We start from the raw sequence: 15,311 nt of genomic DNA, 5'->3' as shown, positions 1-15,311 counted from the left end.
AAACAGTTGATGCATCTGCTTAAATGCAACTTCATTTGGTACATTATTTGCATATCTTCAAAAACTTGAATGATTGGTCCGTTAGAATTTTTTCCTTGGATTGACCATGTTGTAAGAACTTCTTTCGTTACCTATGTAAACACGTTCGATTTCACTGCGAGTATGATCATTCCGGATACACTTGAATGGAATCCCTAATTCTAAGGAACGGGAATTTAAAGGGGAAAATTACAAATGTTTGAGTTGAAGTTTATAAGCAGACTTTTATTTGTTATGTTTCACCTTTCATGTAAAATGTTTATATAAGTTGTTTGTTTTGTTGTTATTATTGTAAATCTGTCTTCAGTGCACCTTGAATCTACATCCATGTTACTCATCCGATATATATCTTTACTATCTATATTTTTAAATCTGAATTATTGAAGAATTTCGTCACAAGTATTAAAGAACAGGTTTAATGAAATACCAAACTATTTTTTTTTATTTCAGCAATTTTCATTTATTTTTGATAATTTTGTATACAATCTGCCTTTTAATTGTTTTTCCATGTCCAGATTATACTTTAAAAGGTTCAGAATACAGATACTCATCTAATTCTGAATATGACTCTAAAATGACTAAAAGCAACATTTTTTGGACGAAAGCTGGTGCAAAATATATTCATTCAAGTGTTGTTTCTTGTTTCTCAGTAGTATTATCGAAAAAATCAAAAGCTTCGATTTAAAATACTTGTAAAATACCTCTCCTCTAAACAACATTTGCCTATGTTAACTTGAATCTTTTTCAGGTTTAGGATCTGCATTTACTTACATGGTGGCACTAAACACTAATATTATGAATTTTGATAAAAAGTATCGTGGAACAATCGTTGGACTTCTGAATGCATTTATTGCTGGTAGTCCGTCTGTTTTTGTTCAGATATATCTTCACATACTAACTGGATCTGGAGGAACAAAGTATGCTAATTTTCTAGTGTTTTTTGCGATCTTGTTCGCTATTGTAGGCATCATGTGTATGATGTTTCTCCGTATATACACGGACGATTTGCAAGACGATACCATCAAAATTATTCCGGACAATGAAAGTATCAATGGAACTAATACAGTCGATACTTGTAAGGAAAGCCAAACTGGGACGGAAATGAATTCTATATCAACGTCTCAAGATACAAGTTCATCTTGCTTTTCAAACAACATGGACGAACTATCTGATAAAGATTTCATGAGTTTAAAACAAATCCTCTGTAACCTTGATTACCATTTATTTTCTTGGATGTTCGTGTTTGCTGCGGCTATTGGTTTAGTTTTTCTCAATAATTTGACAACGATATCAAAGTCTGTTTGTTTGAGTCAACACGACAGTGTACTTCTTATTCTGATTCCTATTAGTAATGCCATCGTTAGTTTTTCCTTAGGATTCTTATCAGACTTGCTAAAAGAGAAGATTCCACGAATGACACTTTTATTAGTTTCGTGTGTTTTATTCACTGTTAGTTTATTGCTTGCCATTTTGAAAGGATCTGCTTTCGGAGTGTTAGTAATTTCTACAATATTGTGTGGAGCTAGCACTGGCATAATTTGGACGCTTTCACCCACAGTGATGAGTGAACGGTTTTGTCTACAAAACATTGGAAGAAATTGGGGCATGACTATTCTTTTAGCAGCAGTTGTTGGTTTTGGAATCCAAGAAATTTTCGGTCATTTGTATGATCATCAGTTAGCACATGCGCAAGGTGGAAATTGTTTTGGACTATCATGCGTTAGGGGAGGTCTGATAGCAGGTCTTGCTTCTGGCATTTTATCAATACTTGTTTGTATCATTTATATGACAAAACGTAGAATTCAGAGATTTTTAGCACAGAGACGAAGGTCCGAATCATAAGCTGACTATAACCAAAAAAATATCTCTCAATAGAGAAAGTTTTAAATGCAAGTTCAAGATGAGATTTTTTTTTACTTATATGGATAATGGCTACGAATGCTTCTCCCTGTATGTAATCAATAAGAACTTCCATTTCATATGAAAATATGTAACAATGAAAAGTTACGAATATTAAAACGAAAGTAAATTTGAAGTTCAATGTTGCATTCGCATTTAAAGATTTTATTATTTCATTAGAAAAATTAGAACATCAATATGCTACATATTCTTTTGATACATATTCAACATGATCAATATGTTGTAAAAAAATGAATTTAGTTAGTAATATTAAAGTATTAACTTGCCGTTTTACTACTTTTGCGGTAGCCTGCAGTTTCTTAATGAAATATACGAAATAATGTACCTATAAATTATCCTATTAAACTACTTAATTATTCGTCATTGTACATTGTATTATTAATGCATTAAAGAACAAGTATCATAATTTTATCTTCGATTTGAAATTCAGTGAAAACAAAATAAAAATGTGCTGTAAGATAATACACATTGTTACGGAAGCCGGTACGTTTCATGGGGAATTGTTTTTTTTTATAAATTTTAACTCGTTATAACGAGTTAAATAAGTCTTTATAACGAGTTAAAAATTAAAAAAAAAAGAACCAATTCCCCTTCACACGTACCAGTTTCCGTAAATTAGCTCTTTTGAATCGAATCAATTACCACTTTTTACAATGAATGATGCGATTTGAATGAATATAAAACCATTTTACTCTTGAAATCTGTAAATGAACAGAACATATCAATTAATTGTGTACCACAATCTTAATATGATAGGGTTATTTATTCAATGTTAGTCTATTGCTTACCACTTTGAAAGGATCTGCCTTTAAAGTGTTAGTAATTTCTACAATATTGTGTGGAGTTATTATCTTAATAAACATCAGAGCAAAAACAAAGTACAGAACGAACAAATTTCTACTACAAATCAATTTTTTCCACCCGTATCAATAATCTTCGTTTTACCAAAGGCTACTTAGTGGCATCCAAAACGAAAAAATTTCCACTCAACACTAAAAATATTGCCGCCACAATGATCATACCAAAAGCAAAGTCCATGTTCGATTGAATAATTGCTGGAGCGGCCGACGCAAATATGATAAAGCCAAGCATGACGAAAAAGCCTGCAAAGAGAAAGGAACAAGATCATTGGTTAAGTATTTGAATCTTACTTTTAAAATGTATGAAAACACTAACTTTGCACGAGAGAGAAGAGGTGGGATATTATCTAAACTTCAGCTACTGATGTGCTGTTGAAGTATATTGTCTGAATAATCACTGACTAAAATATCTGAGGTAGAAATTAAAGATAGTTAGCTAATACTTTTTGAAAGTATACAGTATAAATAGATTTATTAGAAAACAATATCATCAAAATGAAGACAATTATTTTCCAATACTGAATGGGCATTTTCGAAGTAGTTGTATATATAAACCTCAAGCATACATGTATATACATACTAGCTGTCTCCTTCGTTTAAATTAATGGCAAAATACATAAAAAAAAATATTCGTAATATAGATAAAAAGTATTATTAAAGTTGAATAAATATATTGTATAGACATCTGTCTATAATTGTTGAAGATTGTATCTTGGCCCCTAGATATCTTTTCCGGTTATTTTGTGTTCTTCGGTTGTTGTCTCATTGGAGTGTACCCCACATCTTCTTCTAATGAAATATACTTACAGCTGGTAAATAAAAGTCCAATAATAATCCAAGTGTATTTGTCCGTTTTGTTTTCATAACGACATAATTTGGCAGTAAAGATGGCCGCTGTCACAAGGAGGATGAGAAAACCGAATATTTCAAATGTCTGAGTAGCTTCCATCCATGCTACAACATTAAAATACAACATCATTCAGTATGATAAAAATGTTTAAATTAGAGGAAAAATTAAACACGAAGTAATGACAAAGAATTGTAGTGAATATGCCGTGAGGAAGAAAAATAATTTCTTGTACCAAAATCATTCATATTTCGAAAAAATGGTGAAAATCAACGTGAGATTTTTACTGTATCATATGCCCTCCAGAGATATGAAAATGATCCTAACTGCCATCAACTATGGTCGTCATCATTATTAGAGAAAAATAAAAATGGGGTGGGTGCAATATCATTATATTGTTAGAATATGGCTATCTTCGTTACTAGAAATAGAAAATTTAACAAAATATAAAATAAAACATTTGGAAAATTCCATAAAGGACCAATCGCAATCACACTTTTGAGGAAATAATACAGTTAAAGTTACATTTGACAATGAGGTAGTTCACGATGTTTAATATCACAAACGACCACCTTCGCTATTAAAATGGAAAGTTGACAAAACATTCGTTTTACAAATTCGTAATATCCTTTCAAACGGTCAATTGCTACAAGACTTTGTAAACGGCACAGCTAGGATTTCCTTCAGTTTGCTGATGATGACCTCAAAATAACAGCCATCGTTACTAAATGGGGAAGATTTGGACTTAAAATTCAATAAAAGTTGTGAAAAATTCTGCGAAAGACTTATTGCTTCCAAACTTTGGGTAAATATATATTAATCTAGGATCTTCTTTGTGTATTTTTGATTTTGACACAAACTTTCACCAAACATGGCTAGTTATTACCAAAGGTAAAAAATTCAAAACAAAAACATCTGAAAATTATGAAAAACGTAATTCACCTGGAAAATCACCGTCTGACAAATAACATAAGAAAAAGCCGCAACCGACAAAAAAATGGGATATTTAACCCAAAATTTCCATTAAAACATTAATCATGTAAAGGAGGAATAGTGTCTGCGTGAATGTTTTCACTTGAAGCTTATTAATAATTCTATGACGAAAGTTCTATTTCAGAAATATGTTTGGTGACATCCAATATAGGTGATACCAAGGAATAATGGTATATTTAAGATATGCAATTTCTTGGAGATATAAGTCGCGTGAATTCTTTTCCCCGAAGAAGAGTCTTCACACAAGAAATCATGGAAAAACACAAAAAACTATTTAAAAAATAAGAAAAATGCAAAATATTTATATAAACGTGTTTATGCTTTGTTTAAATAAACATTAAATATATCTTAAAAATCAAAACAGGATAGAAACTGAATGCGAATAAATCCCACCTGTAACTTTTGTAGCGAAAATACCGGTGAAATTTTTTAATCAAATATTAGAAAGGTACTGTTTTAAGCTAACTTACAAGATACGTCACCATCAATTATATCATGACAACCGATATTTTTATCACAGGTTTTCCAAAGACCGCCATATATAGTAGTGTTACCATACTTTGTATAGCTATACCAGTTTGGAGCAACAAATCCAATGAAATGGAAGAAAAAACCAAACCAAAATAACACGTAAGATGCCAGTATATATTCCGGAATATCATATATTTTCGTCATGTTTAACGACCGACAAACTCGGCGGAATCTTGTTTCTTCCTTCCATGAATATGATACACCAACAGATCCTGTTACCCTATTCATACTTTTTGATGGAAGGCCTCGCTAAATAAAATTGTGTTTTAATTTTCTAGCCTTGTTAAATGTCCAAAAATAAAATTATATATTTTTAAATACGCACAAGAGCGATATTCCGGTCATATGCATTTCAATTATGAATATATAGTGGAGTTATTTTTGTTCTCATTTTACACCAAACGTGATCTGTCGCTCTGTAAAATTCTTTTTTGGATGGTAACATCTTTGAAATAAGATTTTAATAATCTTTTGGATATTTTACCCTAATAGTTATGGAGTCTTATATTTAGCTCAACTTTCGTCGTGTTAATTAACCTTACCATACGCGTATGGTCGGACATATGAATATATATGTCATGAAATATAAGTCCTAAGTGGAAGAAATATTCTGTAATATATTTTCCACTGGAACAAATATTATAGAATTTGTCCCCTTACGGAATAAAGGTTACAGAATATTTGTTCCAACAGGAACTGATATTATGGCATTGTTTATAACAAAGTTTCCAGGGGGAACTTTTGTTAGGCGGGACATATATACGTTGACATATACGCATATGGTCCAAACAATCATACGGTCCGGAACATGTATATAACAGTTTTACAATAGCATTTTCAAAAGCTGTTGTATGAGGCAAATGTGTGCTGAACCAATATGTAAAATACCCGTGCATGTCCAGTAATTTCGGCTATCTCGTTAACACATAATATAATTTTATCCTGCAATCAGTCAACTATTGCACAAATAACTGGACCATAAATAAAGTCTCCTGTTACTCGACTACCATGCTGAGCAAACGGTAATGTGAATATTTCTGTAGCGTGACAGTTCGTTTTGGGGTCCTCTTCGCGGTCCGCGTTTAAACTAATGTCAATTTCTTTTAAAGATCAGAGAAAACGATTTGTATTAAAAAACTAAACCTCTAAGGGCCGGGTGTAAATTACAGGATAAACACAATATATGTACATTTTTGGAAATATATAATTTATTTGTACTTGCTACGAAACAAAGAGAAAAGCTCGGCGAGCATCGCTTTTCGATCTGTTTCTACTGAAAGCTCGTACAAATAAATTTCATATTTTCCGACAATGTACATAGATTGTATATATTGCTGAAAAAGTTATTCACTTAAGAAAATGATAGATTGAAGGGCAAATGCAAAAATAAACTTGCGAGAGAGCAGATGAAAAACTGTATCTTAATGAACATTTATAATTGTTATTGCATGGCCTAATGGCTGAACAATGTGGATTTGATAGTTAAGAACAATATATGCGATATAAAATATCTTGATCGGTTTTATTGTTTTGATAATTATTTTTAAATCTATTTTTGTCTTTTAAATGACGGAGATTAAACGTGTTGATTTAAATTTCTTAACATTTCTTTTGACTCAATAAAGATTCTATTAACGATTGTCAATATCAAGGTAGCACCGTTATCTGAAAACAAAAACAATTATTTTATTAAATACCTTTTTGTCACAATTTTAATCGGGTAAACTACTGCAAAAGGTTTGTTTTGGTTTGACATTTTAACCGATTTTTTTTTCTCGTTTCGTTAAAAAAAATTTGATGGAAAGTACGACTCGAATATATATTATTTTTTCCATAAATGCAGGATTTAGAAATATTGTCAACATGATCAATACCGTCTGTCAGGAATACCATTTGATGTTAAGGAGTGTCCGGTTGGCTGTGTGGGACGTTAAATTCTATACACGAGGAGAGTAACATGGTCTGATATCGGGACATTAAAGAACACTCGCAATATCTCTTTGATGGGCCCTTAGGTAACCTCTTGCTAGATATTTCCCACCTCTAACCAACATATCATCTTGTTCTACTGCCAGTCAAAATTCCACACCGTCCATTCCGGTAGACTCAATTTGAAAACCTATCTCTGGGATTTATAATTTATATTGGCCACTGGACGTTCAGCAAAGAACAATCAATAAATCATAATTAGATAATGTTATTGTCTAGAAGGCAATATCACAAGAATGTCCATGATTGGAATGAATTAAAAAATATATCAAGTAAATTATGATTGTATAAGTTGTTGTGAACGAAAACATGTTCACTTCCTTATATGTTCTTTATATTTCCAACTTATACAATCAAAAAGATCAGTCAAAGTGAGTTTTAGAATATGTTGCATAATTATGCCAAATGTGAAAAAAACCCGTTAAATCAAGGCCAATGTTCATATGTGAACTCAATGGTACGCATCATATCCACTAATAGTGATACCTAGGGCAACTAAAGGCCAAGTTATAATCTATTGAAAGAAAACCTTAAAAGGGAACTCTTTTTCTAAAATTCTTAATGATAAAAAAACATTGGTATCTTTGTGCTTAGTACCTACCTGATTAGTCAATCTCTTTCCAGAGGATTTGACAGTTTGCTGCTGTGTTGTTACAACCTTGTTATATGTTGTTACATTTGATTTTTGGTAAATTAATTTACATTTATTTTCTTTGCTTTAGTCCACAACGAATGGTGACATATGCAAATACATTAAGGTACAACATGGACACTGCTGATTATAACCTCTAAGAATTCAGTATAAAACATCAATGAGAGTTATCGTCTAATTAATGATCCCATCTAGTATAAACAAAACTACACCAAACTTTTCCCTAAAACATTTTTATTGTCCCTTTGGCTAATCAATTTACTGATAACATATCGAAGTATATCCTCGTGTTTGGGTGTATGCCACTAGCTCTACACGTTAAAGTATACTGACAACAACTCTCTGAGGGGCCGTAGGTGCCCTGTAACAATGTAAGATGTCTCCCCTTTCCAACAATCCCTTATTTTTTCAATGGCAGTCGCAACTTCCTGTACTTCCTCCCATGCGACCTTTCTTGCAGATTCAACTTACTGTAATAACGGTCTTATAATTTGTTTTCTTCCTGAATATGTATTAAATAATTGCCACTAGACGTTGAGCAAACAACAGTCAATCGTACTGGTTTAGTTTTCGGTTGTAAGTGAAATCGGGCAGAACATGTAATCAATTATTGACAATGGAAGGTCAATCCGGAGGAGGGGAGATGAATCTGTAATGTTTTTTCTTTAAACTGGTTGTATCATTCGTAAACTTCCTTATTGCTCTATATCGATTCTCAGGGAGAGGTCTTTAATTCGATATTATTGTGGAATAATTCAAGATCGATAATGAACACGGTTCGCGATAATCTATTTATCCTAAATTATCAATATCATTTAATACGGATAATATAAAGATTTCTTACCAGACTATCAATATCATTTAATACGGATAATATAAAGATTTCTTACCAGACTGCATATCAGACCGCACGATTTGATATTTTATTTCCGGCTTGATCGAATAAGGTATGAGAAAAAAAAAAGAAACAGACAAAAAAAAACTTTTATATAAACATACTTGTATAACAAATATTAATATTCAGTGAGTACACAAAAACAGATCAACAGAACAAAATATTAAAAGCACAACTAGCTTGTTATCTAAAGATAACATGTTTTATTACTGATTGACAGTACATAGTACAAGTATTTCATCCAAAAACTTCTTGAGCTTCCACTTCTCTTGCGTCTAAGTTATCTTCCCCGTAAACTGGCTCGGCCGGGAGTTGCGTTACATTTACTTGATTACTTGATGCAAATCGTACTTGTTTCTTTTTTGTTGGTGTTGACTTTTTGGGTTGCCAATCATCTAAAGCCTTTGTCCTTAACCTTGGTTTCATCGGAAAATTAGCAATTGTCACGGATACTTTTGATTTCGATGACGGTTGAAGTGTGAAGTACTTAAATAACTGTAACTGTTCTTGTTCGGTCAGTAATTCACTCGTTACCACAATGTTCGAATACTGTCGTAAAGTCATAGCAGGAATTCTGAGTTTGTAGAACATGTCTCCAAGTATGTTTCTTTTATTTTCCCCTTCATCTGGTATATTGTTCTTTTTACATTGCTCATCAGCCCACAAAACGACAGCTTTGAAAACTTCAATTTCAGATGTTGACAGTTTGTCAAGATCTACAATGATAAAGAAGACAGAAGGTCTAAAAACAATTATATTTGCTGTGTTAATTTAATTTTAAAAAATACCCTTTTAAACAATTTTATAATATATACCTAATTTACTTCTTGACATCAACCGTTGACTAAATTGACTGAGGGTATAGAAAAATGCATCCGTCCGGCAACTGAAAATAACGTTTTATTAATGTTGGGCGTGATGGGATAGGTCATCGCTCTCTGTACGAACTATACAAAACTTTTCATCTGTTAAACGATGGAGGAAGTATTTTTTTTTCCAACTTGATATACACAATGTCTTCAAGAAAGGATTTGAATTGTGTTGGTGTTTTTTATAGCATAAAATGGTAAGAAATTCATAAGTCTTATAATACTTGCTTAAATCACATATCTTGTCATTTGATAATTGTACATCTCTTTCAATTAGCAATAACACAAATATTGTTGAACATTATGTCAATTATGTTGATTCGGGATACAAAATGCGTTTCTTTATAAAATGAAATTCAATCAAAAATGAATCTGAAAATTTCAAAAATGATTGTTCTGATGATAAGAAAAGCTTTGGTTAAGTGATTAATCATATTATCATCATCAAAATTGTGGTATTCTGGAAAATGAATTGAAGTGTTGCGATATTAATGCCATATATCTCCTTACGTAAATCTTACCTAAAATTAAATCCAGACTAGTGTAAGAAAGAGATAAAAATCCCTCTGTTTTGAAAACTTCCCTGGTAAAATTTGAAAGAAAATATAAAGCACTTGTCTTTAATGAAGGAATGTCGAAGTTGACTGCCTCGTCCAAAATTTTGCAGACGTTGTTCCGGTTGAGTGATCTTTCCATATGTGCAACACACAAGTCGGCTAGTCCCTGAATCTGATATTTCATGGCTGCTTGTAACAAACCGACGCTATTTGCATTGGTTATCTTTGTCATGTTTGTGTAAATATATCTAAAATAAAAGCTTTAATTATAGCATCAAATACACTAACTATGAAAATATGCATCGAAAAATTATCAAAGATTTAAAAAAAAAAAATTGAATTTTTAGACATTTCTTTTTATCGTTAACACGTTTCGAAAAAAATTACTCCATTCAGTCAGCAGTGTTGTTACCAAATAAAATTCTAAACAACCATATGTTTCATTTACAAAGACTGTAATATTTAAACGAAGATAAAATGTTCCTTCAAAGCAAATTTTAAGTGACAAACTTTTTATCAGAGTAAAAAGTAATGAAAATTACACAGAGTTAATATTATAGTTTTGATCAATGAATGACAATTGTAGAAAAAGAAATGAAATCGAACTAGGAGCTTACTTTAACATCATTTCAAATATGTCTTTTGAAATATCTTCTACAAGAATATCCTCGTGTTCTGCACGTTCTGTGAATAATTCATCTTCAAAGACTGCACTGCGCATGGCAAGTACAAATGTATGTGCTGGTACCCTACCAGACGAATAGTCATTGTTGAAGATGAAATGAACATCTGATAAGGTTTCTTTAAACAGTAAATATTTAAGACAGTCTTGTGGCGATTTATCGTGCCTCCAGTCGATAACCTCTTCTGACATCTATTATACAGAAAAATTAACTTTTGTAAATTTTTCACGTCCTTACATGGTGTAAGTAAAAGAATAGGTAAAATAGAACAATAGAAAGGGTGTTATTGTTAGGATACTTTCATTTTATCTAATGTAATCTACAGCTGAAATTTGTTTTTCAGTTTTAATGCAAGTAAAAACTTTATACATGTTCTTATCAGATATTAGTAAAACATGATTAATAACAAACTTTTCTTAAATCCTCCGTTGATAAATTAAGAAATTATTAAGAAACAAAGGTTCCAACTCCCTCAGGCAATATTGACCTCAGATACATTTGGCTATTCATTTAGGTCCGTTGTTGGTCCTGTTGCTTCTCACGTTTTTAGGTATTTATACATTCTTGACTTTCAAATGTTTTGGGTTTGGGCATTCCGAGCAAAGATAAAACCAGAAAAACAATTCGGGCGCATGGAATTTAAAAAGTGATGTTTTCGTTTAAAAGATGGAAATAGCACTTTAAAAAATCGGATTTACCTTCATTTGGAACGTTCAAACGTTCAAACCCAATAATGTGAAAGTTAAGGTCGACAAATACTTGAATATGCGAGGAGCAAAAAGGGACCTTAAATGTATAGCCAAATTTATTAACTTATAAATACTTGTTTGTTTTTTTTTAAACGTTTTTTTGACAATAGATGTCAAAACAAACTATGAAAGAAATGGTAAAAACAAGACTTGTATATATGTTTTAGAACTTTGATAAGAAAAAAACATTTCAATCAGACCACTAAGTTACATTATCATAATGTGATATATCTATAACGTCAAAGATTTTATCCGTCTATGTTGCCGGGGAAAATCTTCCATGAAGTCAACACTTTAAACACGAGTAAAGAAGAATATACTAAGGTTTCAATTAAAAACCACGAGTCGAACAATGATAGAAAGATGTCAAAAAGAATAGACGAATAGTAAAAAAAAACAATGGAGACAATCAAAGATTGAGCAACACAAACCGCGGATAAACTAAGTTATTAAATTTATATAGAATTTTGATCTAAAACCGATCTTGAATGATCGTCATTATTGATTTTTAAATCAACAACTATTTGCTACAATTGGAATACCTTGAGGACGTGTTTTTTCAACAACCAGTCACCATTCCTATGAGAACCAACTATGTCCTGTCTTGCCAACCTATTTCTGTATTTGCATGAGACAGACTTCAAACAGAGGATTCCCATGAAGAAGCTAGCATTGTCCTTTAACTTCACGAACCTCAATATAAATGAGTAATTCAAAGTTTAGTGACAATGATATTTACATCTATTCCGCTCAACTAAAGGATCCTACAGATACAATAATGTCTGCTTTATTTCACGACTTACATAATGCAATTTACATAACGAGTAGGTTGGAATGTAAAATTGACGACAAAAGAGATTACTTAAATTTTCCAACTTGAAAAGTATCAATTTTCAAGAAGCAGCAACTGCATTAGGTGTATATATATCTTCCAATTGAAACGGTATTCCTTGACTTGTTCGTTCTATCACGGTTCACTTCATGGAAGGTTCATTCTTACAAAAACTATTGAAAACAATTAGTCTTCGTGATAAAGCTGAAGATATCTCCGCGAAAGTTTATAGATGCCTCTATGATTTAATTATCTACTTTTAATCGGGCTTGCAGAACCCTCTCAATTTCAAGAGTATTTACATTCACCATTAATTTAATCAGGGTTGATTTGGCTTTAGCTTTTGTATTTGTGATTCTATATAGATATAAGAAGATGTGGTATGAGTGCCAATGAGACAACTCTCCATCCAAGTCAAAATCTATAAAAGTAAACCATTACAGGTCACAGTACGGTCTTCAACACGGAGCCTTGGCTCACACCGAACAGTAAGCTATAAAGGGCCCCTAAAATTACTAGTGTAAAACCATTCACATATGCCAATTTCTGTTTTGTTTGTACCGGTTACGGCGTTGGATTTCCTTTGTCCAGAAAAAAAATTTGTTTAATTTCAAACTTCAGTATTCCTTCATTTATTAGCATTTAAAAAGGCACAAAATTTCAAAGGGAGAAACATAACTCATAAGTCGTAGAGAGACTGGCAAAATCATGGCAAGAATAAAAACGACAAAATGAGAAACAACAGTCTACAAAACACTATATGAGAAAAAGACATGGCAAAACGAACACAATAAATAACCCGGGTGATCTCAAGTATAGAGGAAGGGTAAGCAGATCCTGCTCCACACGTTAGCTCATGGTAAGTACATACTTGGTATTGAGTCTCATTCAGTGATGTCATAATCGATGAAAAGAAGACGGGCTTGTCGCTTTGACAATGGGAACATGTCCGTGGTCCTCTGAGACACGGTAATTATATAATAGACGACCAACTCATGATAACGCCCGTAAAACTTCCTAAGAGACGACTTCAACTTTACCTCTGGGAACCCTTGGTTCAAACGTTTCCTTGTAAGCAACAACTCTCTATCAAAGAAATCATGACAGGAAACCTTTTGAATATCGTATCAACTGGAAGATATATATTTCATATGCAAGCGCTGCTGGACAGTTGATACATATAAATGGAGAATTCACAATATGAAAGCAAGCTGAAATCCTATCTTTTTGTTCTCAACCGACCCTCATTGTCAATTTTATGATGTAAAATTGCTATTGGCGTGGCATTCCTCTGTCTTTCTTCTATTTTTCTTCTCTTCCCCCCAGTAATATTTTCTTAATTAAAAAAATATATTTACAAATATATTTATGGTGACCACAATCTCATCTGCATTTACAAGTTTATAACAATACCAACTTTTCAAAGGAAGCTTACTTGTTATGAACAACACGACTGATGCTTAAAAGGATGCAGGAACTGCTTGTCGTTTCGTAGCACATGAGTTCACACTTCTCTTTAATTGAGTTTAGGTGGCACGGTAGTATTTACTTTCCGGGAACTCGGATGCTCTTTTATGTACCCTACTTAGGTCAATGTATATGAACACTGTTATTGGATAAAAACACACATCTACTGTACATATTTTTCCAAGCTGAAGGTTTTTCAATTAATTGTGTATGTAGTTTCTGGGTCAGTGTAAGAAAGTGGTGAAAATTCTAAAAAGGCTATCCCTATGGCTCAGAAATACCACTGTGCCACCTCTTTTTTTTTCTTTAGCTTCTTGTGATATATTTTATTTCAGTGTCGGTCCTTTCAATATGTAATGGTTTTTTCTAACAATTGTCATGAAAAAAATGTCATTTAAAACTTTGTTACGACTGATCAGCGTAATTTTATAGGTGTAATTAACAGGTGTCACTAGTTGAGCAGGATTGAAATGGTTTTACTCAATCCTTAGTTTTCTGTGTGGTTTTACTTGACATTTTGTCTTTATTTTCTTCTTTTAGTCGTGGTGTTGCCTGTCTGTTTTTGACTTGTGGTTTTAAATTCTACCCTGATATCAAAGATTCAGACTGAGCAATATAAGTCAGTCAAGTTCAATATTTCAGTCAATTTTAGTCATACATATATATCAACTGCGGTAAATTCAGTACGATTTTCATTTATGATCAATAAAGATCTGTTCAGTGTAGTTAAAATCTGTTCAGAAGCTGGTGTTATTTAAGTATGCTCAGAAATAAATATTGAATTGTTTGGATGAATTGATGTAAAATCAAAATAGCTTAACAAAAATCATTTACTACTGTTATAATCTTTCAAAATTATAATAGAATGATTTGTTTGACATTTACTGTATGGAATGTATATTGATTAAATTAAAAATTAGATAACAAAACCATAATGTACAGAAATCATTAATTGATAGTTACATACTAAAATGCTAAAATAAGAAGAGTTTTATCAAATACTTTGTGTATTTGAAAAGTGAGATTTAGAAATACCCTACATTGTAAATAATATTAGAGAACTGGTGTTCATCTTCATCATCAGTCACAAACAATTTTTCTTTGGAATATCTTGATAGAAGGGTAAAAGTTTCAAATGCATAAATATAAAAATATATATTTTTCAATATATCCTACCTTTGATTAGAATGGTAACATTGTTTTATTGTCAGAAGTTTCTTTTCTTTCATTTAAATACACGATACGTGCCACTGATTTTAAATACGATCCGTTTCATTTCATTAGTTATTTTGTAAACAGAAAATTACCGCTATCACTACTTTCTTACTAAAAAATAAAATACTTGGTTCAATTTAAAAAAAAAAGAATACATATGAAAAGTATGGCATTGGCATAATCAGAAGATATATACTAATACCCGCAGCGATG

The 15,311-nt window shown here is 31.9% G+C and overlaps 1 protein-coding gene across 1 annotated transcript; it reads right to left on the bottom strand.

Annotated features, from left to right (window-relative positions):
- Nucleotides 1-8,803: 8,803 nt before the first annotated feature.
- LOC127730073 (BTB/POZ domain-containing protein 6-like) lies at nucleotides 8,804-15,103 on the bottom strand. The gene is made up of 4 exons (XM_052238119.1): nucleotides 15,060-15,103; nucleotides 10,770-11,026; nucleotides 10,117-10,400; nucleotides 8,804-9,442 (listed from the first exon to the last, which is right to left on the bottom strand). The coding sequence occupies exons 2-4, from the start codon at nucleotides 11,024-11,026 to the stop codon at nucleotides 8,964-8,966; spliced, it is 1,020 nt and encodes a 339-aa protein (XP_052094079.1). The 5' UTR covers nucleotides 15,060-15,103; the 3' UTR covers nucleotides 8,804-8,963.
- Between the last annotated feature and the right edge of the window lie 208 nt (nucleotides 15,104-15,311).

Source organism: Mytilus californianus, unplaced genomic scaffold (genome assembly GCF_021869535.1).
Source record: "Mytilus californianus isolate M0D057914Y unplaced genomic scaffold, xbMytCali1.0.p SCAF_2, whole genome shotgun sequence".
Classification (NCBI taxonomy): Eukaryota; Metazoa; Mollusca; class Bivalvia; order Mytilida; family Mytilidae; genus Mytilus; species Mytilus californianus.
Note: the sequence above shows the minus strand (reverse complement) of the source record. Positions and strands in the feature narration are given on the sequence as shown.